The sequence below is a fragment of the Tachyglossus aculeatus genome, chromosome 9 (assembly GCF_015852505.1).
Source record: "Tachyglossus aculeatus isolate mTacAcu1 chromosome 9, mTacAcu1.pri, whole genome shotgun sequence".
Lineage (NCBI taxonomy): Eukaryota > Metazoa > Chordata > Mammalia > Monotremata > Tachyglossidae > Tachyglossus > Tachyglossus aculeatus.
In genome coordinates, this window is record NC_052074.1 from 55,076,294 (window position 1) to 55,099,807 (window position 23,514).

Genomic DNA, 23,514 nt, shown 5'->3' on the forward strand with positions numbered 1-23,514 from the left:
AGGCTTTGAAGATGGGGTGAGCAGTAGTCTGCTGAATACGAAGCTCCGGGCTGTGGGGTGTATGTAAGCAAGAGGTTGGTGACAGGGATATAAACAAGCTTCAGTGAGCAGGTGAATTTGAGAATTAACAGAGCATAAAAGCAATGAAAATGTCATTTAACTTGACCTAAAGTCTAGGTGATTTTTTTTTTTTTTTTTTTTGGTGAAACGTGTAGACATCTTTATAATCCCATTTTGTTTTGATTTTGGTTTCCCAGCATTCAGTGTGTTAATGAAATTAGTCTAAGGTTTTTTTCTTTAAAAAAATATATTTTTAGAGATATAAGTTATTTGTATTCATTTTTCATGATCTGCAAACAGTAATTTAAGTGTTTCTTGTATCTTCTAATCTCAGAATTGATTTAATTGACAGTAAGATTTCTGACAAAATATTTCCCGAATTTTAAGTCCTTGATTTTTATCATCCAGGCTCTACAAATTCACTGGAGGCAGAGAGACATTAAGATAAGACAAATATACAATTAAATCCAAAGGGAAGCACACAAAGGCAAAACAGCTCATCTAACTAGTAAGCCTGACATTTGCTGAGCTCTGTATATTTTGCTATTTGGTATTCTGAAATCACTGTACTACTTTGACTATTCAAGAGTAATTTTCTCATTTAAGATAAATTTTTGTAATGGTTGCCTCTCGTTTAGTTTTTCATCACTAGTGATGTGAAGCAGGGCTGTGTAAACCCGATTAGTTCTTTTCTGTTTTATGCAAATGTGCGTAATTGTAGAACAAGGATGACTTTTATTGTATTTGTTAAACACTTGTAAGCCAGGAACTACTAAGCGCTGGGATAGATAATAATAATAATAATGGCATTTAAGTGCTTACTATGTGCCAAGCACTGTTCTAAGCACCAGGGGGATAAAAGTTAATCAGGTTGTCACACATGGACAGTCTTAATCCCCATTTTCCAGATGAGGGAACTGAGGCACAGAGAAGTTAAGTGACTTGCCCACAGTCACACAGCTGACAAGTGGCGGGGCCAGGATTAGAACCCATGACCTCTGACTCCCAAGCCCGTGCTCTTTCCCCTGAGCCACACTGCTTCTACAACAAGATAAGATAATCAGGTTGGAGACAGTCCACAACCCATAGTCCAAATCCCCATTTTACAGATGAGGTACCTGAAGCACTGAGAAGTGACTTTTCCAAGGTCTCTCAGCAGGCAAGTGGCAGACTGGATTAGAACCCATGTCCTCTGACTCCAAGGCCTGTGCTCTTTCCACTAGGCCATACTGCTTCATTGGTTCTTGATACTTCTAACGTATGAAGTTTTTCCATCTCAAAGCCAGTGAGGATAATAATAATAATAATAGTAATAATAGCTGTGGCATTTGTTAAGCACTCATGTGTCAAGGTCAAACATTTTACCAAATGTTAGGGTAGGTACAAGATAATCAGACTGTCTCACCTGGGGCTCACAGTCTGAGAGAAAATAGGTATTTAATCCCCGTTTCACAGATGAGGAGATTGAAGCACAGAGAAGTTAAGTGACTTGTCCAAGGTCACCCAGCAGGCAAGTTGCAGATCCTGGGATTAGAACTCAGAATTCTATGTCACTCATTTATAAACTACCATGGGTGTGATTGTCCTGGAAGCACAAGTTATTCCATAGTCGGCAGGGTAACAAATTGACAATCAGCTTTGAAAGGGTCCATAGCTAATTATGAGCATTCAAGGAAAACCATACAACAGCTTGCACTTTTATTGGCAGTGCTCATCAAAACCACCCACAACCTCGTACTTCCTTGATAGTTTAAATAGCTTGAAAAAATTTTGCACCTAATTTTTATTTTAGCATCTAGTTTTATTTGGTGTATTTGTGTGTGTTTTGCTGGTTCATTATTCCTGATGTGTCAGTCTCCAGTCCCTTCTCTCCATTTGTACTCTTAAGATTATGAGTCCCCTCTAGGAACAGGAACCATGTACTTCCCAAGCGCTTAGTACAGTGCTGTGCACACAGTAAGCGCTCAATAAATACGATTGATGGTGATGATGATGATGTCTAATTCCCACCTCTTATTTTCTCCCAGCACTTAATACAGTGCTCTGCATACAGTAAGCACATAATATATACTACTACTTCTAACCTGTAGACCAAATTAACAGTATTTAAAGCAGTATTGCAATTCAGCATACTATATATATATAGTATATATATATATATGGGATTTTGCCTGCAATATCAACTTTTACCAAATTTTATATTAAAAAATCAGACTTTAATATCAGGTGGACTGTCTTCAGGAGCCCCTTTTTTCAGCCAGTTTCCTTCAGCATGTGAGGAGAACAGATGCCCACTCTTTATGCCAAAATTCGTGTTTCTTATGTGTGAAGGAATTGGCAAGCTGATAAACGTCAATCAGAGACAGACTTAACCTGTTAGTATTGACAGGCTGATGCCACTGCTTGTTTCTTCTGGCTTTGTGTCAGTTTGGTCATACTGTCTTGTTTTCTGGCATTCCCCGGCTAAGCTTGTGCTTCTTATTTTCCTTTATGGTGGTTTTCCTTCTAGTTCACTGTGGAGTTTGTACTTGAAGATACCTGCTGCCATCCGTCCCACAGGCCCCTTTAGTAAAGGTGCATTGTTATATCTTAGGGCTGTTAGACCAAACTGTATTCTAGAACCCCAGGGTAAGTGATCATGCCTTTTCTCTTAGTGTTGTGTGACTTAGGTAATGCTCTTGAAGTTCTTCAAGACTTGAATGTAATGTCTAAGTATAATATAACATTACAGCAGTTGCCACTGCAAGCTTCTATTCAATGCCACGTCGTTGCTCCCTATTGCAGGCTTCCTGGAGAATATGCTGGCTTTGGCATAACGGGGTCTTCTGCTACTGACTGAATTCAGTCCTTTTCAGACGTGTTATTAGTCCATAGTGCTGAACTGTTTCTGTAGAGAGCTCTTAAATCTTTTGCAAACTTTTTCATAACGAGTCCAGACATTAACATATAGAGGCTTTTGGAGAACTGCCTCAAGATCCTTTGATGATACTTATCAGTAGGGAGTTGAAAGTTTCTCAGAGACCCGGAAGTTTTCATTCCCACAAATTAAGTAACATAAGTTATAGCCTCTTGGAGTTGTCTAAAACTACTGGCGAACTCTAGGTAATTTAATTTGCCAAAGTTCAAACTTACAAATGTGGCAAATGCTGTAGTTGTATTACAGTTATAGTATAAAAGTGTTTGATGTTCCATAATTTTGTCAATATTTGCTGTTCACCACATTATGTACTGTCTTACAGCCTAAATCTGGATTAGAAATGTGGTGATGAACAGTTAATGTAAGCACTTTTTATGTTCCAAGAACTGTACTATGCACGGGGGTAGATAAAAGAGCATCAGGTTGGAGACAGTCCTTGTTTAAGCGGAGGAAGAACAAGTTTTGAATCCCCATTTTACAGAAGAGTTAACTGGTGCAGAGAAGTTAAAGTGACTTGCCCAAGGCCACACAACAGGCGGGTGGTGAGGTCGGAATTAGAACCCAGGTCCTCTGCTTCCAATGAAGTTCAGAAGCACACTGGCTAAGATTTTTCTAGCAGTGTAGAGCAATGAGGTGCCAGTTTAAGTTGCCAAAATGAGGTTTCTTGTCTTTATTTTGAAGATATTATTGATGGTGGCATTATTTTTGGTTTTCCATCACCCATCTCTTCTCTCTCTGTTTGAAACCCTAAACCAGTAAATGAGTGTTGGCAGTGTCATCTTAAAGAATGAGGGGTAGCCATGTATGTTGCTTTCCCCGGTGTTTAGTACAGTGCTCTTACACATAGTAAGCATTCAGTAACCACTGATTGATTGCTGACCAAAGTTAGTGCTGTGTGTTCCAAAATGTTCAGCCATACTAATATGTGGAAAAAAGGACAGTTCATAAGCGTCCTTCTCAAGACAGTTGAGTCCATTTAGTTTGGCATTATTGCTATTATGCCATAAGGAGACAAATTCCAGTTTTTATGATATTTTGATCTCAGTTCATATGAGATGCTTAATGTTTTAAACACTTTAAAGATTACTAATCAACTTTTAAATGAACCCCTCTAAATTTCCTTTTCCTCAGGGCTTGGTACTATGGAAAAGTTGTTGGTTGACTACAAGAGTTCCATGGAAAAGAAGTTGGCTGAATACAAGTGTAACACAAATGAAGCTATTCAACTAAAATTAGGTATATTACTGTTTAATGTGTTGGCCTTTTGTAAAATGTGAATTGCGTTTTTAAATACTGGTTTGGTGTTGAAGTGTTTTGTTTATATTTGCTCTTTGTAAAAGTTGTAAAAATTGCTTAGGAAATAAGTTAATCCAAGTTTTAGTAAATTATATTTTGTTTATTTTTCTTAAAATGGGAAGGGAATGTTGGCGGGGGGGGGGGGGTGGGGGGAGGAAAAATGTTGCAGTAACAAAGACAAGTGGCCTGACCCTTGATGTAGAAGAGGTGGGTAATAGATAAGTAAACAGAGTGAAAGCTGTGCTCTGGTGGAGAGTGATTGAGGAGGCAAAGTAAGCTGATTTTTTTTTTCAATTGAAATCCCCTTTTTCTGTTTGGAGGAAAATCAGTAGCCCAGAATGCACTCGTATTATTAGTTTATGGACTGTAGACCCATATGAATTAGTTGAGGAAAATTTGAAATGTTCATTTCTAATCATTAGGAGAGATTGCCAGAGAAGGACAACTAGCATACCATTCCTTTGAGAATCTCTTGGTACTACTGCTGGAGGTTGACTACTTGCCTGGATGGACCAATAGTTGTTATATACTTAAATAATTTAAAAGATTCAGTAAACCAAAGCAGAACAGTGAAATAGGATTAGTTTTAGAAGTGTTCCAAAAGCAAACCACCTTAATTTCCTCCCTTTACAACTAGACATTAAGATTGTATTAATGTCTTTTCTCAGAATGAGCATATAGGTAATTCAACATGTTACCAGTATAAAAACAGGCCCATTTTAATACAAGCGATTAAACTGTTGAAGGGGTTCAGGTGGTCAGTGGAATTTCAGTTAGCCTAATATATTTTTCCCCACTATCAAAGAGTTTCTATTTAATTTTGTGTTGTATGGTGTATAAACGACATTATTTTTAAATTTTAGGTCACCTAATCTCTTAAAGTGAAAACTACAGAGCAATAAATGTGGGTTTCTAAGACCAGTTTGTACAACCTATAGTGAATATTTGGGTACTTTCCAGTCTGGTTATGGAGATTGTAGTAATGTGTTGGCAGCATGCTGTATGCTGCCCGTCAACAGTGAGTTTTTAGTAGTGCTGCAGCCAAGGGAAATTAATATACTAGCATAGGTGCGGTTCAGATGATTAAGAAAATTGGTTGAGGACATATTAGGAGGTAAAATGCATGGCCACTTTGGGGTAAAAAGACTAGATAGGTGAAGGTGCTTCTTGAGGCTTATTCATTTGACTTTGTTGTGTTGGTCTGAATTTACTTCAGACAATAATGCTTTAGGGAACGTACTGAGATTCATGATTAGATTTATTACTATGTTGAAACAGCCAGAAATAGGTGGATGTCTGCTGTGGCTATACCTTATATCCCTTATATGCCCCCCCCAAACACACATACAGACACACACACACATGTGTTCAGCACTTCTCCGCCATCTAAGCTCTTAAGTATTCACAACCTCCCTTAGCACTTCTGTACATATTTTAAATATTTAAGCCTTAACTTATATATATATATAAAATCCCCTTTTCCTTCTTCCTTCAATCTGGAATTTATTTTAATACCTGTCTTCCCCCATTAAATTGTAAGCTCCGTGGAAGGCGGGGATCATGTCTACTAATTCTGTTGTATTTTCCCGAGCACTTAAAACAGGGCTCTGCCTACAAGTGTTCACTAAATACTCTTGATTGAGAACTTCTGACCAGAGGATCACCTAGGGCATCTCGTGTAGTGGACAGATGCAGCAGAAATCCTAAAAAATAGCCATGTCACATGTGGGACAAAAGCTACATTAGCTACCCTCACAACCACCTATTTGTCTATAGTGTTGTGGCAAAGCATCCACACCTTGCTGGGGTCACTTTGGCCATAAATGGGTTTTGTCGTACAAAGTTCTTAAGTGTACTAAATGGTGTGCTACACACTTCTTCCCTGGTTACATGCTAAAATAAATTACAGAAAGGGGAAATAGATTATAAGGACATATACCTTAATCTTTTGTGGGGCTTCCCCTCCCCACTGTTTTTATACTGGTTGCTGTTTCCGTGGGATAGCATAGTTAATAGGATGGCGAGGGATGATTCCATGATTTGACCTTACCACTCCTAAAGTGGTAGAGTTGAGAGTGGCACTGAGAGATAGGTTGTTGTCAGCAGGCCACGGTTGCCCAAAGCCCACAGCATCCCATGCATTTGCTCATGTCCTGATAACAGAATGCTGTTGTGCAGTCCCCAAATTCCCAACAACTGGTCTTTCAGACCTGTGAATGCCAAAATAGGTTGAGCTGGTTGTTAAGGCAGTGATTATTTTTAAAGGGAATATGTGCTAAAAGTGTTGGAAGAGTTCCCAAAATATTGCTCTTCAAATAGATTTGAGTTTTTTAGGCACTCGGGCAAAGAGCAAAACTGAAATACTGAGCTCAGATGGGCTTTAAAATGCCCTTGTAACATCTACTTTGCACCTGCTGCTTTAAGGCAGGTATCTAGAAAGTGGTGGGCAGTCTCAGCTAAAATCCATTCCAGGTAATGACTTTGGATATAATCCTGAATGGTTTTTCATGAGAGGGGGAAACTTGGGCTTTATAGTAGAGGGTCAGGAAGAATAAACTCTTTAATCAGTGATTGGTATTTCCCTTGTGATCCCAGTATCCCTTTTTGCTTACCTTTCTTACCCTGGTCTGAATCCTTGACACCTGTCCACATGTTTTGTTTTGTTGTCTCTCTCCCCCTTCTAGACTGTGAGCCCGTTGTTGGGTAGGGACCATCTCTATACGTTGCCAACTTGTACTTCCCAAGCCCTTAGTACAGTGCTGTGCACACAGTAAGCGCTCAATAAATACGATTGAATGAATGAATGAATCCCAGGTGGTTGTTTTTTTTCTCTAAAAGAATTCTCAGAATCACCTCCAAGTAATAACGGGTCAAATTATGATTAACAGTCTCCCTTGTGACTCTAGGAAGATGTAGCAGTGATATTTTGGCAGCCTGCCTATTGAAGCGAAGTAGGTTAGTAAATATAAAAACATATTTTTAGTTACAGCCAGTACCCATTAAAAGGAAGGGGTGATGTTGCTGCTGGTATATTAGTTGACTGTTTCAATCCTATGCATATCTGTCAATAAAAAAACATGAATCTCTAAGGATTTATGTATTTGTACCTATCCTCAGCACTACTATATATAATTTGTTCAATTGTATATTCTGTTATAATTATCTGTAAAAACCTTTTTATTTGGCTCTCATTAGAGTGTTAGCTCCTCTTGGGCAGCGAATGTGTCACTTGCTTTGAAGTTACTAAGTGCTTAATACAGTAAACACTCAGTGAAAACTACTATTAACCCAAATAAATTATAATTATGGTTTCATGATGCTATTGCTAGTACTAAATTCATAGAGAACAATTATTTATTAATCATTTTTCTTAAGCTTTTGGAAACAAGTGATTAGTAGGTTGACTTTGTAGAACTTGAATTCATAATTTAATTAGCTTAAAATCTAAATAACTCTGAAGTATCACTTTAAGTCCTAGTATTAAAATTGTAATCAACGGCAAGTATGTTTACCAAATATTGAAATAAAATATTTATTCACTTGCCTTTATGTGTACCTGAATTTAATTTCATAATTATGGTTTTTTCTTTACTCCCTTTTTTCTCTTTTCCATGCCCTATAGGCTACATACAAGAGTTTTAAAGGGTAGTTGCTTTAGAAAGCTTACTCTGGCTGTTAGTGTTAAGCAGTTTCTAAAATCAGGTCTGCCATAAGAACGTATTTTCATGTGAATGTGACATTCTTCAGGAACATAATCTCCATGTTGTGGGAGAACTGACCATGTGCTTTTATTGCTAGCAATGAATTTGCTGCTTTTTTGACTGTCTTGACCCTGTGTCTGGCCTTGCTCTTGTTTCTCAACTCGGTTCAACTTTGGTCAGATCTTCTTCCTTTCTCCTGTCTTCCTTCCTCCAGCATTGTCTGTGTTTAATATTCAAACTAGTGACAGTGGAATGCCTAGTTTTAAGTAAAATATTTAGCTTGAAACACTAATACCAAAGTGATTGACAGCATTAGAATAGTTTTGTTTAAAAAATGTAATTTTTCTGCTTTGATAACTGCATTTTATCCCCAGTCTCTGTTGTGCCAAAAAAGGAGGAAGCTCATAGTTTTCTTGCATACTGTTTTCTCCGTAAACTCACTGAGGGAAATTGATCAGGCTCATTTCTGATTTCGTTCCTCACTGCATCTGCTATTGATGTTGAGGTGGTTTTTTTGTTTTGTTTTGTTTTGTTTTTTACAAAGATGGAAGGCAAGTTTAAGATATGAATGGCTCCAGGGTTTTGTTTTGTTTTCTTAGAAAAAAGAAGCTGGAACTTTCAATTTCTGGGACCAAGCTTTATGCTAGTCAAGAACCTGGAGATATAAGGTTGTGAATAGCTATTTGGTCATGGAAGGAGCCTTGGGTTTTCTTAACCTTAGTGTTTGGTCTTTACTTGTTCACCTCTTCAAAAACTCTGAATTGCCCATATCAGTTATAAAGCTCATAGAATATGAATTCACAAAAGTAATCAGTACTTCAAAAGGAAGAGATCATCAAAACAAGTTATAGATGGGAGGCTATTATCCTTTTTACCTGAGGAGTCACAATTTTGGGGAGCACTATATAGTTCTGGAGAATGAGAAAATACTGTGTTTTAGAGAAAAATGATTGTAAAAATGATTGTGGTTATTCAACAAAAATATCTTGGTCTAAATGTTTCAATGAGATTTCCAAGTCTAAATCTTGAAGCTAAAGAGTGTCTACAGTTCCCTAAGGTGGTAAGCCCTTGGATCAGGCTTTATCAATTACAGTCAGAACAGCTATATTTTGGAAACTTCTAGGAAACCCAAAGAGGGAAGTAGTAGAAGAAGGAAGAATTCTTCCCTCTGTGCATAAATCTACAGCCCCTGCATTTCTCTCTTTTCCCTGCAAATGTTCAATAAATATGACTGATTCTCTGTGCTTGGGAAGAATCAGGGTCAGCATCCTCTTTGCCACATCTATCTGTTCTCTCTCTTAGAGTTCTCCATAGCTTAAACCAGAAAATTTTTTGCATGTTTTTGGAAGTAGTTTGTTAGGAAAGAAATGGTCAGTCGCAAAAGACTATTTTCCCGTGCAAATCTTTTAGGTATCCATAAAAAATGTTAGTACTTCCTTTAAATGTATCCCAAATTCTGGATTGTAAGGCATTTACATTTTGCTTCTCCTCAGTTGGTTATTGTCTGTAAGTAAATTTTACTTTGGACTCTTATGACAAATTTTACTGTTAAACCATGAATTAGTACAAGGTGGTTTTTTTTCTTTGTTTTATCCAGAGACTATTAGTTAACTGTCCCTGATTTAAACATGATGAACGTTGGCTCCCCATTTTCAGGGTTCCCAAATCACGGCATCCTATTTGTCCTACAAGCAAAGGTGCCCTGGGACTGACAGTGAAGAGTGGTGGGGCAGGGGGGTATCATCGTCATCATGAATCGTATTTATTGAGTGCTTCTATGTGCAGAGCACTGTACTAAGCGCTTGGGAAGTACAAATTGGCAACATATAGAGACAGTCCCTACCCAACAGTGGGCTCACAGTCTAAAAGATGTATCTAAATGATGAAGGGCCAACTTGGCTTGGAGCCTATGTAGTTATCTTCTGACCCTTTCCTGTCCTCTCCGTAAAGGCGTGGACCGTGTTTCCTAACTCCTAAGCAATTAATACAGTACTACACATAGTAAGTGCTCAGTAAATGCTACTGACTGAAGCTAGTCATGAATGCCTTAATTAACCCACAACTTGGTGCTGCCATGGTATGCTGAGTGTATCCAGTCAATTTAATAAAATAATAATAATAATAATGGCATTTATTAAGCGCTTACTATGTGTAAAGCACTGTTCTAAGCACTGGAATGAATAAGTGGTTATTGGCATTATATGTCATTTGTTTATCCATGGATAGCAGCATCGATATATAAAAGCCAAGGAAGAAGTTCTGTAACAAGGAATTGACGAATGCGAATTTAGTACCTTCTATGTATGAGAAGCAACACAGCCTAGTGGAAAGAGCTTGGGCCTGAGAGTCAGAAGGACCAGGTTCTACTCCTGGCTCTATCACTTGTCTGCTCTGTGACCTTGGGCAAGTCACTTAACTAACTTCTCTGTGCCTCAGTTACCTCATGTGTAAAATGGCAATTAAGAGTGTGAGCACCATGTGGGACTTGGACTGTGTCCACCTTGATTAGCTGGTATCAACCCCATGCTTAGTACAGTGCCTGGCACATAGTGGGTGTTTAACAAATACCATTAAAAAATGTATGATAATAATCAGGACTCACATACAAAGATACTTTAATTGAAAGTATCTTTGCATGACCTGACCTTTTTTATGATATTTAAGTGCGTTCTATGTGCCAGGGACTGTACTGGAGTAGATACAGCTTAATCAAATTGGGCAAAGTCCATGTCCCACATGGGGCTCACAATCTTAATCCCCATTTTTCAGGTGAGATAACTGAGACACAGAGAAATGAAGTGGTTTGCTCAAGGTCACGCAGAAGTGGCAGAGTCAGGACTCAGAGTGATACAGACAGAAATGGAACAAAAACATAGCTTTATTTGTAGACCACAAGGAAATAGATTAGGGATATCACAAATTTAGTTATATGTAAATTGACATGGAGACATACAGAGATTGAAATAAAACGTTTGTCTGTGCCTAGTATAGAGAGAACAAAGCAAACTGACATGCAAGGTTAAAAATGAATTGGTTGGTTTTAAATAAATTTTAGGTACAATGAAGTAAACCAGCTTACAGAGAGGAATGGCCCAAAGTGGCAGTGCAGTGGAAATGTTCGTACTTGACTAAATCTCGACAGAACAATACAAACTGAGGCAGGTGTAAAGGACATCACAGTTGGTAGTGCTTGCATGTGACTAAGTACAGAGCTTCTAATGCAGAAGCAGAAAAAAAGCCATGATTTTTATTTTTGAAAATAGAGGGTTTGTAGAAAGACAATTTATATTTGAGGCGTCAGCATGAGTTCTATGTTTCTTGAATTGCTGGTCTTTCTTAGGCATACAAATGATTTTTTTGCAGTTCTCTTGAGTACAAACTTCTCTGGATCATTTGTGAACTGTTCAAACATTTCCAGCAAAGAGAACAGTTTCTTGTGACTTGGTATCCAATATGCAGGATACTAGGCAAAAGCATTATCAAATATAGACACTCAGGGCAGTGGGGAATTTTGCTATTTTTGAGTAGAATACCGATAAAAGGTAGGATTTATTTATTGAACCCAAATAACCTTATTTGTGATCCTTTAGGCTTCTTTTTAAATGGGGGAGCATTTTCAGAAACACCTAGGTTAAAATTAACTTAGCTTTTTTTTCATTGAAAATTACCAAATTCCTAGAACTTCACGTAAAACTCAAATGTGCAGGATCTTGTAAGGTAAGTATTCATTTGAAAAATGAAAGACTATATATTTGGGTTTCTCCCAAGGAATCCTTGTATTCTCGTATTAAATGGGTACAACCTTTCAGGTGTATGGCCCACAAATGATATTTCTTGACTTTAACAACATTCATTCATTCAGTCATATTTGTTGAGTGCTTACTGTGTGCAAAGCACTGTAGTAAGTACTTCGGAGAGTACAGATGCGTTCCTGCCCACAACAAGCTCACAGTCTAGAGTGGGAGTCAGATATTAATATAAATAACATCTCCAAGTACGTGCTCTTGTTCCTCCTCTTCCATGCAAGTTACTGCCCTTCTGATTTTTGTCCTGTAGACTATCCTCTCATGCCTCAGTTTCTACCAGTGTAGTGGATAGAGCATGGACTTGGGAGTCAGAAGGTCATGGGTTCTACTACTGGTTCTGCTCCATCTGCTGTGTGACCTTGGGCAATTCACTTCACTTCTCTGTGCCCTGGTTACCTCATCTGTATAATGGGAATCAAGACGGGAAGCCCTGTGAGGGACAGGGACCGTGTCCAACCCAATTTGCTTGTATCCACCCCAGCACTTAGTACAGTGCCTGGCACACAGTAAGCGCTTAACAAATACCACAATAATATAATTATTCCTTGATACCATCTTCATTTCATAGAACTACCAAATGTAACGTGGAAGATTTTTATAGATGCCCACTCCACGACTTCAGAATCATTGCATTTATGTGTGTTTATGTCTTCACTCCTTGAGGAGAAAATGCAAGTGTGGGATTGGAAACTTGGGCCAGGATCCAGTTGGTAATTCTTTGAAGACCCCACTATTCACTGCTGATCCAGACTCCCAAACTAGATAATGGCCAAAGTCGCAATGCAATCAGTATTACAAATTTGCAAGAATAGCAACAGAAGATACCAAAGCTGAAGTTTGCAGAAGGATACTGAAAACCACTGAGGTATACGCTGCAAGTACAAGGCTCAATTCCTTGTACCGGGAACCACTCATCCTGGGCTTGGTTGGGTAGCAACCCTAAGACTTTGCTGGGAGGAAGTAGCTAGAGAAGGGTTTAGACTAAAGTAACCCTAAATTAGCTCACCCTAGCTTCCTTCCTTCTTGCTCCAGGGATAACTTAAACAGAGAGAAATATGTTACCACGTCATACCTCTGGCTAAGTCACAAGGGAAGAGGCAGGCAAGCACAGCACAGAAAACTACCACTCTTTATCCAAGTGCTCTCAAGTGGGGGGCATGGGGTGGAGCTCTCCTGCTATTGGCAGAGAATCCAACCTCCTCCCAGAATTTTCCAATAATTTCTGGGAAGTATACGAGTAACATGATGGGTTTCATAGTTTGTGCTTTTCATTTCCTTCCTGGCATTTCTCCTGCCAGACCTGTTTGAAAGTGTTCTTAAGCACACCGCTTTAACCATGACCTTGTTGTCTAACGTAATTTGTACTTGGCAAGTGATTTTTGTAATTCTGCATAATTAGGATTTTTACCCGATTCCACCCAATTTCAGACTTTGTAGATTTTTTTAAGGTTTTTTTGGGGGGTAATATGTTCACTGCCAGAATAAACTCTTGCCCATTTATAGATAGTTGTAATTTTCCCTTTAGATACTAAGCTCTTTGTGGGCAGGGAATGTGTCTGTTGTATTGTTGTTTGTACTCTCCCAAGTGCTTAGTACAGTCCCCTGTGCACAGTAAGCACTCAATAAATACTATTGATTGATTGTTATAGTTGACAGAATTGTTTATATACACTGCCATCGAAATTTGTATTTAGAATATGGTACCTGGAAATGTTGCGTATTTCAAAATATACTATGATTTTTGAGGGATGTTCAACTCTTCTCATCCTATATAATGTGTGCATTGTACTTAGCTGACATCTATGGTAAGTTTCTGATTATTGCTTGAATAATCATTATCATTCTTCTTGCTTCTGTATGTCTCAAAACCAGTATTTAGGTAGTAGTAAGGTTGTAGTGGTGCAGGTATTGTAAATTACCTTGCTTTTTAGGTTTTCTGAATGCAATTATTTAATTTCCATTGCATATTTTACATGTCCACATGATTATGTTGCTGTTTGGCTCTAGATTATAAACTGCGTTATCCAATTTTGTTCAGCCTCTTGTGCAGTAGCTTATGTGTATGTAGGGCTCATGTGCTCTATACGTTTTGGAAAGCAGCATGATCTAATGGAAATAGCATCAGCCTGGGAGTCAGAGGACCAGGGTTCTAATCCTGGCTTCATCACTTGTCAGCTGTGTGACCTTGGGCAAGTCACTTAACTTCTCTGTGCTTCAGTTACCTCGTCTATAAAATGGGGATTAATACTGTGAGCCCCTTGTGGAACATGGACTGGGTCCAACCTGATTAGCTTGTACCTAGTCCAGCGCTTAGCACCTAACATTCAAAAAGATGTAGAAGAGGAGAAGTGAAAGTTGTGGATGTTGACAAACTAGGAGATGAGCTCTTCAATAAATCACAAGAATAAGTGATAAATGGATGGTGACCCCCCCAAAAAAAATACTACTTCAGCTAGTTTTGTGAAACTGCCTAGAAACTGCAGCAGTTATTAAACAGGGTCAGCTTGTTCCTTTCTTAGGGAAAGTAGGATTTGAGATTGACATTCCAACAACACTCTTTTTTTTATGGTATTTCTTAACGCTTACTTAGTTCCAGGCACTGTTCTAAGCACTGGGTAGGTACAAGCTAATCAGGTTGGACACAGTCCATGTCCTGCATAAGGCTCACAGTCTTAATCCCCCATTTTACAGATGAGGAAGCTGAGGCACAGAGAAGTCAAGTGACTTGCCCGAAGTCACCCAGCAGACAAGTGGTGGAGCCAGAACTAGAACCCAGGTCCTTCTGATTCCCAGGCCCCATGCTCTATCCACTACACCATGCTGCTTCTCAACTTTTGTATCTTAAATCCTGTCTGTTCATGAGAATCAAGTCAGTTGTCAGGGGGAGGAGGTGGCTTTCTAATTAAAAATTAAAATAATAGCCCTGATAATTGTGTTAAAACTTTTAAATAGGAAAAAATGGCTAATGATTGTAATTCTTTTTTAACAGTTCGCTTTCCTGAAGACCTTGACAATGACAACATCACGTTCAATCCTGAATATAGTCACCAAATATTTGGGGATGAGTAAGTGATATAGTTAAATGTAAGAAAGAAGTAGGACAGAGGAACATAGCTTATTTTACGTGTTTACTTGCTAAATCCGCATATCAGAGCCAAATTTACCCTACCATCAATCTCTCTCTCTCTCTCCCCCACCCCCTTCCTTTTAGAACCCTCCTTCTGGTTTTTCCAAGCACTTTGCACTTTACTGTCTGCATCGCATGTTTTCTTTTGAACTCAGGTTTCAAGCTAGAATTATGAGTTGAGATCTTTCTCATTCCTTGTTTGCCTCTTCCCCTCTCTCATGCACTAATTTAAGGTCCTTTCTCTCCCCTTCCTATTCCTCTCCCCGTACTACTTTCTGCAGAAGGTGTGAACAAGGATTTCATATAGTTTATATAGTTGTTGCTATTACTTGAAACTTGCTTAGTCTGGATAATTCTTATTTTCTTTGCTGTTAAATCATACGTGGTGAAGACCCTCAGAATTATATTCAGATAAGTTAGTATTATTTTTAATTAGTAAACATCTTCTCAGAACTCTTCCAAGTCTTTGCAATGTTATGATCATATCTAGAAAGATATTACAATGCTTTATTTGCAATATTGTTTATCATCCATTTTCTCTCACCAAAAAGTGATTTATGGAGGCCCATTTGCATTATCGTTTTGGGAAACTGAAATATATTTGAGGTATTGTTTTATCCAGTATAACATCCAAAGTCCCTATCTTCATTGTAGAATGACCGATGCTTCTAATTTGCCTTATATTAATTTACCAAATTAAAACTTACTTCTGAAGTAAATGAGTTTAATACTCAGCTTGTAGGTGAGATCCATGGAGGGAGGTGGTTCTCCTCAATGAAAAAAGGGTAAATAAATATACTCTACCTCTTAATTTTCTTTCTGGAAGTAGTAGTCTTCCATGTACTCCTTGTATAATCTTTTTTATATATGTATCTCATTCCTTCATCAATATTATGTGTTCCTTTTTCATTTAATAACTGCTTAGGTGGTCAAGTTATTCATCTATAAATTTTATATTGATGTGCAGTTCTTGATTGCTGCCTTTTTTCCCCCCTCTCTAGTGAAATTGCCTTTGGATACAAAGGTCTGAAGATCCTTTTGTACTATAATGCTGGTAACCTGTCAACACTCTTCCGTATCCAGTATGCATCTAAAGTTAATGAAAATTTTGATTGTTTGGAGGTAATGGCAGAACCACATTTTGTTTTATCCTGAGGTTTACTAACAGCTAAAATATTATTTTTTCTGACAATGCTTTTCCTGGAAAATGTATATGGGAAAAGTTACAAAATCACATTGATTATATTCTTAATAATCAATCAATAGTATTTATTGAGTGCTTACTGTGTGCAGAGCACTGTACTAAGCGCTTGGGAAGTACAAGTTGGCAACATATAGAGACAGTCCTTACCCAACAGTGGGTTCACAGTCTAGAAGAGTGGGCTCACAGTCTAGAAGACTTACTGCTTAATAAGTAGCTCTATATTTGAAATACTGTAATGGATTTTTTTCTAGTATTTTTAATTCTTTAAAATTAACCAACAAATATTGTGCCTCGAACGAGGTTGAGTAAATGCTAAGAAAGAAAATTAGAAGGGAAAATTGGACATGACTTTTCTCCATATATAAAGAGATGAAAGGAACAAGAAGTGAAGTTATTGCATGACAAGCTATTTTCGGTTTTTTAAAAGGATTTGGAAATGACTGGCGATTACTGGTCAAATGATTATTTATTGATCATTTGGCCAGAAATATGGGTTCATAGCTAAAAACATTTTGGAAAAGGATATAGGATAGGTGTTCCCCTTTCTCCCTCATTTTATTTCCCCTGACCCACTTTACTCTCCCCTCCCCCAGTGATTGCTGCATGAAACTTTTTACACATACAACTCATTTGAATTTTCAGTATCACTTCAGACATAAAACTGGCATTTTCGTTTTAGCATTCATCATAGAAGGCTTATTAATATGTAGATTTTCCACAATCAAGTGCTTGTCATTAAACCTTTGAACAAGTCAGCCTAGATATTCTTTAGATATGATAATCTCATATGCCACACAACCAAGTTTTAATGACTATCTCCTAACGAGAGCATAGAACAATACTCACCTCTTGGTTCTTGTGAATTTTTGTAGGACCTGGACCTAACAGTCTGTACTCTCTCGGGAGGAATAGCAGGGGGTTACATTATTGATTTGGAAAGAATCTTAAATGAGATATTTTCTGCTTGTTATTCCTGAGAAGGGGAGAAATAGAGAGCATGACACAGACTAGTTCTAACATGGTATCCAGGAGAAAAGCGCACTGTTTTCTTATTTCTCCTTTACTGATTTAGAGCTGTGTTTTCCCCCTCCACCTCCAGCGTCTATTTTGGGAGCCAGGGTCTGTGTTTGTCTGATCTGGGCACAAAGAGACAAGGGATATGATTCCCTACCTGAACCTAGGTTTCCTCTCTCTTATCTTGGGCTAGCAGAGGCCCTATATCCTAAGGGGAAGGATTAAGCTCCAGGCCAGGGCCAAGTGGAGGGAAAAGCTGACTGTGAGCCCCATGAGGGATAGGGACTGTGTCCCACCTCATTAACTTGTACCTATTTGACACATAACAAGCTCTTTACAAATGCCATTAAAAAAAAAATAGTGATAAGGATGATGGATAATGAGGTGTAGCCCCCAGACAACAGTCATTCAAGCCTATCACAATAAAACCGGTTTCTAACATTAAATGAACCGAAGACTTTTTTTAGTTGTAAAAATGCATAATAGGTTTTTTCCAAGGGAAATATTGATTTGGTTATTGATGGATCAATGAAAAAAGCCTGTGTATTTGAATTTACTTTTAATTGTTTGGTGTTTATTTCCTACTGTGTCAAATATAATTTAAATATGTCAAGCATAGATACTTTTATTCTTGAAAGAAAAAATGGAATGATTTTGTTTTTTTCGTGGACTTTACTTTTTTTTTCTTGCTCTGACAAGGGACCTTGTATCCAGGCATTTAGTCCATAGTCTAGAGCCAGTAATTTCAGGACCAAGACATTTTAAGATTTCTAAGGGTTTTACTATATCATCAAGTCAAATCATCAACTTTAAGTCAAAAAGATAAAACAAAAATGCCTTAGCATTCTTGCAGTAACAAAATATGATGTAATTCTAGATTTGTGATCCTGTGTGTGAGAGCTAGAAATCATTTTATAGATCCAGTTATTTCAGGACCAAGACATTTTAAGATTTCTAAGGGTTTTACTATATCATCAAGTCAAATCATCAACTTTAAGTCAAAAAGATAAAACAAAAATGCCGTAGCATTCTTGCAGTAACAAAATATGATGTAATTCTAGATTTGTGATCCTGTGTGTGAGAGCTAGAAATCATTTTATACTTATAAAAGGGTTTTTTAATTTGTATTCTAAAATAATGTCTTTAGACTTCATCTCTCTACTAAACCCTACTTCATCATTTCTTTCCAACAATCAAACTGAAGGGTTTTCTGTTGTGTTTAAGGTTTGAGGCCCTTAGTGTTCCTCTCTTATTCCCTGTCTGCCCTCAAAACTAACCACCATCTGGATAGACAATGTAACTATGCTTATCTCATGCATTTGCACAATCCAGTCTACTCTTGCATTTTTTTAAATGGTATTTGTTGAGCGCTTACTAAGTGTCGAACATTGTTCTAAGTGCTGGGGCAGATACAAGTTAATTAGTTTGGACACACTTGAGTAATACCCTTACCTTCTCGGTCATACATATAAATGTAAATATAAGATAAACATATGTATAGAATATCTAAAATCCACAGGATATGCATTAGGATTTAGATGATAGGAAGAATGTTCTGGGTGAAGTCCGTGGTTCCAAAACAGAATGTTTCTGAGATCTAAACAGCAATAGAGACCACTGTGCCCTCACCCATTTCAAAGTCATTGTTGAGTGTGAGAAAAGGTGCAGTAGTCTGTTTTCACAGACAAAGTGTGCATGAGGTTTTCTCTCAAAGATACTCATATTCATGAATACTGCTCTCCGACAGTCTCATCTTCGAACCAAAGGACAAATCTACTATTCTGGCTATGTAGGAATTTGAGTGAACTGGCAGGGCTCAAAAATGAGAACCTAGTTGCCAGTGCCAACAGCTAGGAATCTTGAATAAAAGCAAATGATATTCCTCTTTGCAGTTATCCCAACTCTGATTGTAGGCAAAAAGTGCAGTGCAGATATTCCCCCAGACCCTCAGCTCCCATTTACCAGTTCCCTGTTATCATTAAATGTTCAAGCTAATAAGCTAAGAAGTTTATGTATTTTCCTGTGCCCATTGAATCACTGAAGAAATGAAAATTGGGTGAGGATTTGGGTATAGGTGATGATTGAAGAGAGAGAGAGAGAGAAATAATAATCAGTCATTTGACAACTGTGTTTTTTGGGCCCAGTGTATGTTTATGGAGATTCATGCAGTTTAAAAAATTAAGTAAGAATGTGTAAATGTGCCAGATAGTAAATCTTGCAAAGGAGTTTTTCTTTGAATAGCAATTTCTTATCTAGGATTTTCTAGATGTATAACTTATGAATTACTCTTTTATGCTAAGAAGCTCGGTATTGCTTTGCATGTGATTCATATGTGCAGTATTTTTATGCTGCTGTAATTTATCTATTCCTTGTTGTACTTACTTTATAACTCAGTTGATGAATGCAGTCTTCACCCAAGTGTGTGTGTGTGTGTGTGTGTGTGTGGTGCCTTGATATAGTGAAGACTTTTAAAATTCTGGAAAACTTTCACTTTATGCATCCATCTATCAATAATAATAATAATAATGGCATTTATTAAGCACTTACTATGTGCAGAGCATTGTTCTAAGCGCTGGGGAGGATACAAGGTGGAGGGCTCACAGTCTTAATCCCCATTTTACAGATCAGGGAACTGAGGCACGGAGAAGTTAAGTGATTTCCCGAAGTCACACAGCTGACAGTTGGCAGAGCCGGGGTTTGAAACCATGACCTCTGACTCCAAAGCCCGGGCTCTTTCCATTGAGCCATGATGCTTCTACTGCACTTGAGTGCTTACTCTGTGCAGAGCACTGAACTAAGTGGTTGGGAGAGTACAATGTTACCTAGTTGGTGGGCATGTTCACTGCTCACAAGGATCTTAGAGTCTAGAGGAGGAACTTACAGTATACAGGATGGGTCTCAGACTTCTCTGTACCTGTACATTTCAGTAGTCAATAGCAGGGTCCATTTGCACATTCTTATTCCCATTTATTCATTCACAGGTATTATTATCCCCAATTTATAGACAAGGAAACAGGCATAGAGAGGTTTGTGATTTGCCCATGGTCAGACAGTAAGCCAATATTGTATGTGCTGTATGTAATTACTAGAAAATGAAATGGCTCCATCAGTCAGTGGGATTTATTGAGCGCTATGTGCAGAGCACTGTACTATGTGCTTGGGAGAGAACAATGCAAGAGAATCAGGGGACACGGTCCCTGACCATAACCAGCTTACAGTGAATTAGGTCTACACCCTGCAGCCTTCACATTCTCATCCCAGCACCCATCAGAAATTCTAGCAGTGGATGACTGGATTATCTTTGTCCAGAAACGCTCTGGACATATCACTCCCCTCCTCAAAAACCTCCAATGGCTACCGATCAATCTGCGCATCAGGCAGAAACTCCTCACCCTGGGCTTCAAGGCTCTCCATCACCTCGCCCCCTCCTACCTCACCTCCCTTCTCTCCTTCTACTGCCCAGCCCGCACCCTCCGCTCCTCCACCACTAATCTCCTCACTGTACCTCGCTCTCGCCTGTCCCGCCATCGACCCCCGGCCCACGTCATCCCCCGGGCCTGGAATGCCCTCCCTCTGCCCATCCGCCAAGCTAGCTCTCTTCCTCCCTTCAAGGCCCTGCTGAGAGCTCACCTCCTCCAGGAGGCCTTCCCAGATTGAGCCCCTTCTTTCCTCTCCCCCCTCGTCCCCCTCTCCATCCCCCCGCCTTACCGCCTTCCCCTCCCCACAGCACCTGTATATATGTATATATGGTTGTACATATTTATTACTCTGTTTATTTATTTATTTATTTATTTATTTTACTTGTACATTTCTATCCTACTTATTTTATTTTGTTGGTATGTTTGGTTCTGTTCTCTGTCTCCCCCTTTTGGACTGTGAGCCCACTATCGGGTAGGGACTGTCTCTATGTGATGCCAATTTGTACTTCCCAAGCGCTTAGTACAGTGCTCTGCACATAGTAAGCGCTCAATAAATACGATTGATTGATTGATTGATGACTGTTTTCTTTCTTCTGCAATCACTTAACATGCAAAAATGTTCCAGGAACTGGGGATTCAGTAAGGAAACAAATTCATGAATTCAGTTAGCTTCATTTTTTTTAAAAGATGGTAAACTGCTAAACAAATAAATATTTCAATTAAATGTAAATTAATATCTTCATTCTAATATTTTCTGCTTTGAAAACTGGGCCGTGTGCCGTGTGTGTGTGTGTGTGTGTGTTGATAAAGCATATATATATAATTTATATATATATAATTTATATATCATCATCATCAATCGTATTTATTGAGCGCTTACTATGTGCAGAGCACTGTACTAAGCGCTTGGGAAGTACAAATTGGCAACCTATAGAGACAGTCCCTACCCAACAGTGGGCTCACAGTCTAAAAGGGGGAGACGGAGAACATCATATATATATATATATATGATGGTATTTAAGTGCTTACTGTATGCCTAGCACTGTTCTAAGCGCTAGGGTAGATATAAAATAAGCAGGTTGTCACACACACAGTCTTAATCCCCATTTTACAGATGAGGTAATTGAGGCATAGAGAAGTAAAGTGGCTTGCCCAAGGTCATACAGCAGACAAGTTGTGGAGGCAGGATTAGAACCCACATCGTTTGACTCCCAAGCCTGTGCTGTTTCCACTATGCTGTGTGACCTTGGGCAAGTCACTTCACTTGTGTGCCTGTAACCTCATCTGTAAAATGGGGATTAAGACTGTGAGCCCCATATAGGACAAGGACTGTGTCCAACGTGATTAACTTGTATGTAGCTCAGCCTTTAGAACAGTGCTTGGCACGTAGTTAGTGCTTAATAAATACTATAGTTCTTATTACACAGTAGGGTGCCAATTACATGTGGTAAACCAAGGTTATGAAATTTCAGCAAAATGCTATCTCCTGGAGACAGATGGTGTGTTATCTCAAATACTTGCATAGCAGAAGTCTTCCTAACTCCAACACTGCCAGCTGATAAGCCTTGTAGCTATAACTGTAGGAATTAAGCCTGGGAAATGTACAAATAAGATGCAACCAGTAGATTAAAACATATACCGTATGTACTGTTTAAAAGACAGTAATCTTCATTAACTTAAGTAACCAACAAACAAAATAAACATTTAATTTTCACATCATTTACAGCACAGAAGTCTCTTTTTAAAATGTAGTTTTCTTCAAGCATTTTACATCAGTTCTGTCGATCAGTTTTTGGATTTTTATACCTTGGAATTTCATAGTCCATTTGCACAGGGAAGTTTTCATTGATAAAATAATCCTCATATGGATATCCAAGGTGCAGTGATCGTATAAAATAGCTCAATTTTGTTTTTCCTACTTAGTTATTCGGTGTAACTAACAGTTACAAGACAAAAAATATTTATCAAATACTACTTTAGAAAGAAAACAAAAAAGAATTCTGGTAAATACAACTTCTTTGTCTTGAAATGGAAGCAAAGACTGATGTATGTATTAAAAGGAGGCTTTTGGACAAAGTACTGTAGAGCTATATCTTAACTGTTTAATAGCTCTTTTTTGCAGCTATACAGCAAGTTAAATATAAATGTTGGTGGTTCCAAGGCATTGAGGATAAAACTTGTTTGTGCTGAACTCCATCCATGTTCTCTATCCTAAAATTGTAACTGAATAATAATAAAGTGCTATTCATGTGCAGGTGCATTGCTTCTACTTAGTTAACGATGCTTGAAAGGACAGGAATTAGTAGCATGTTGTATTAGCCTTTTGTAGTGTATTTTGTCCTAAGCATCTTAATTTCCCTGTTTTGAATGCTAAGTAGCAAGGGTCTTAGTTTAGAACTAATACCCATCATGCATGTAAACGGTGTGAAAGAGCTGCTTAGTAAGTTAACACAAAGTGTTCTTGTGTCAGTCCTTGTGGAAATAGATACAATACAAACATTACAGCTGAACTCACGGCAAACTCCATTAAGTAAAAACCTGGCCTCATTGTTCAGAAAAAAGTTGGACTAGAATGCAAGCTCATTTTGTTGAATGTAATGTCAGGCTTTTAGGGGCTGTATTGAGGAGTAAGGTTTTGTTAAGTTGAGACCAATTCATTAAGTTTTATTGCCTGGTGAGAAGCAGTAATACCTTATTGTGAAACTTCATCAAATATTCATGGTTAAAGAGAAGTAGTAAATGTATTCAATCAAGTGGTCTTTTGGAGGTTTGAAAAGGATTATGAAGTCTGCTCAGCTGATAGTCTTAACATTCACCATGGTTGTTTAACAAGGGTAAGTTTAATCTCTGAATTTAATTTTGCTATCAAGACTTGTCTTTTTTTTCTTTCCCCTTTATGCCCAGTGCTGTAAAAATCAGACCATATATGTAAGGGCTGTGTGCAATTTTCATTTACAACCTTGCATTTGG

General features: G+C 38.2%; 1 protein-coding gene across 2 annotated transcripts in view; it reads left to right on the forward strand.

The window, feature by feature from the left end:
- The window catches only part of HAT1 (histone acetyltransferase 1), a 55,322-nt gene that overhangs the window by 6,635 nt on the left and 25,173 nt on the right, over positions 1-23,514 (forward strand). The window contains exons 2-5 of one of the 2 annotated variants that reach the window (XM_038751218.1): positions 469-568; positions 4,109-4,213; positions 14,770-14,845; positions 15,909-16,029. In XM_038751218.1, coding sequence (XP_038607146.1) covers positions 4,120-4,213; positions 14,770-14,845; positions 15,909-16,029 — 291 coding nt within the window. In that variant the 5' untranslated portion in view covers positions 469-568; positions 4,109-4,119. The remainder of the gene's footprint in view (positions 1-468; positions 569-4,108; positions 4,214-14,769; positions 14,846-15,908; positions 16,030-23,514) is intronic. The other variant, XM_038751217.1, reaches the window with a different exon arrangement.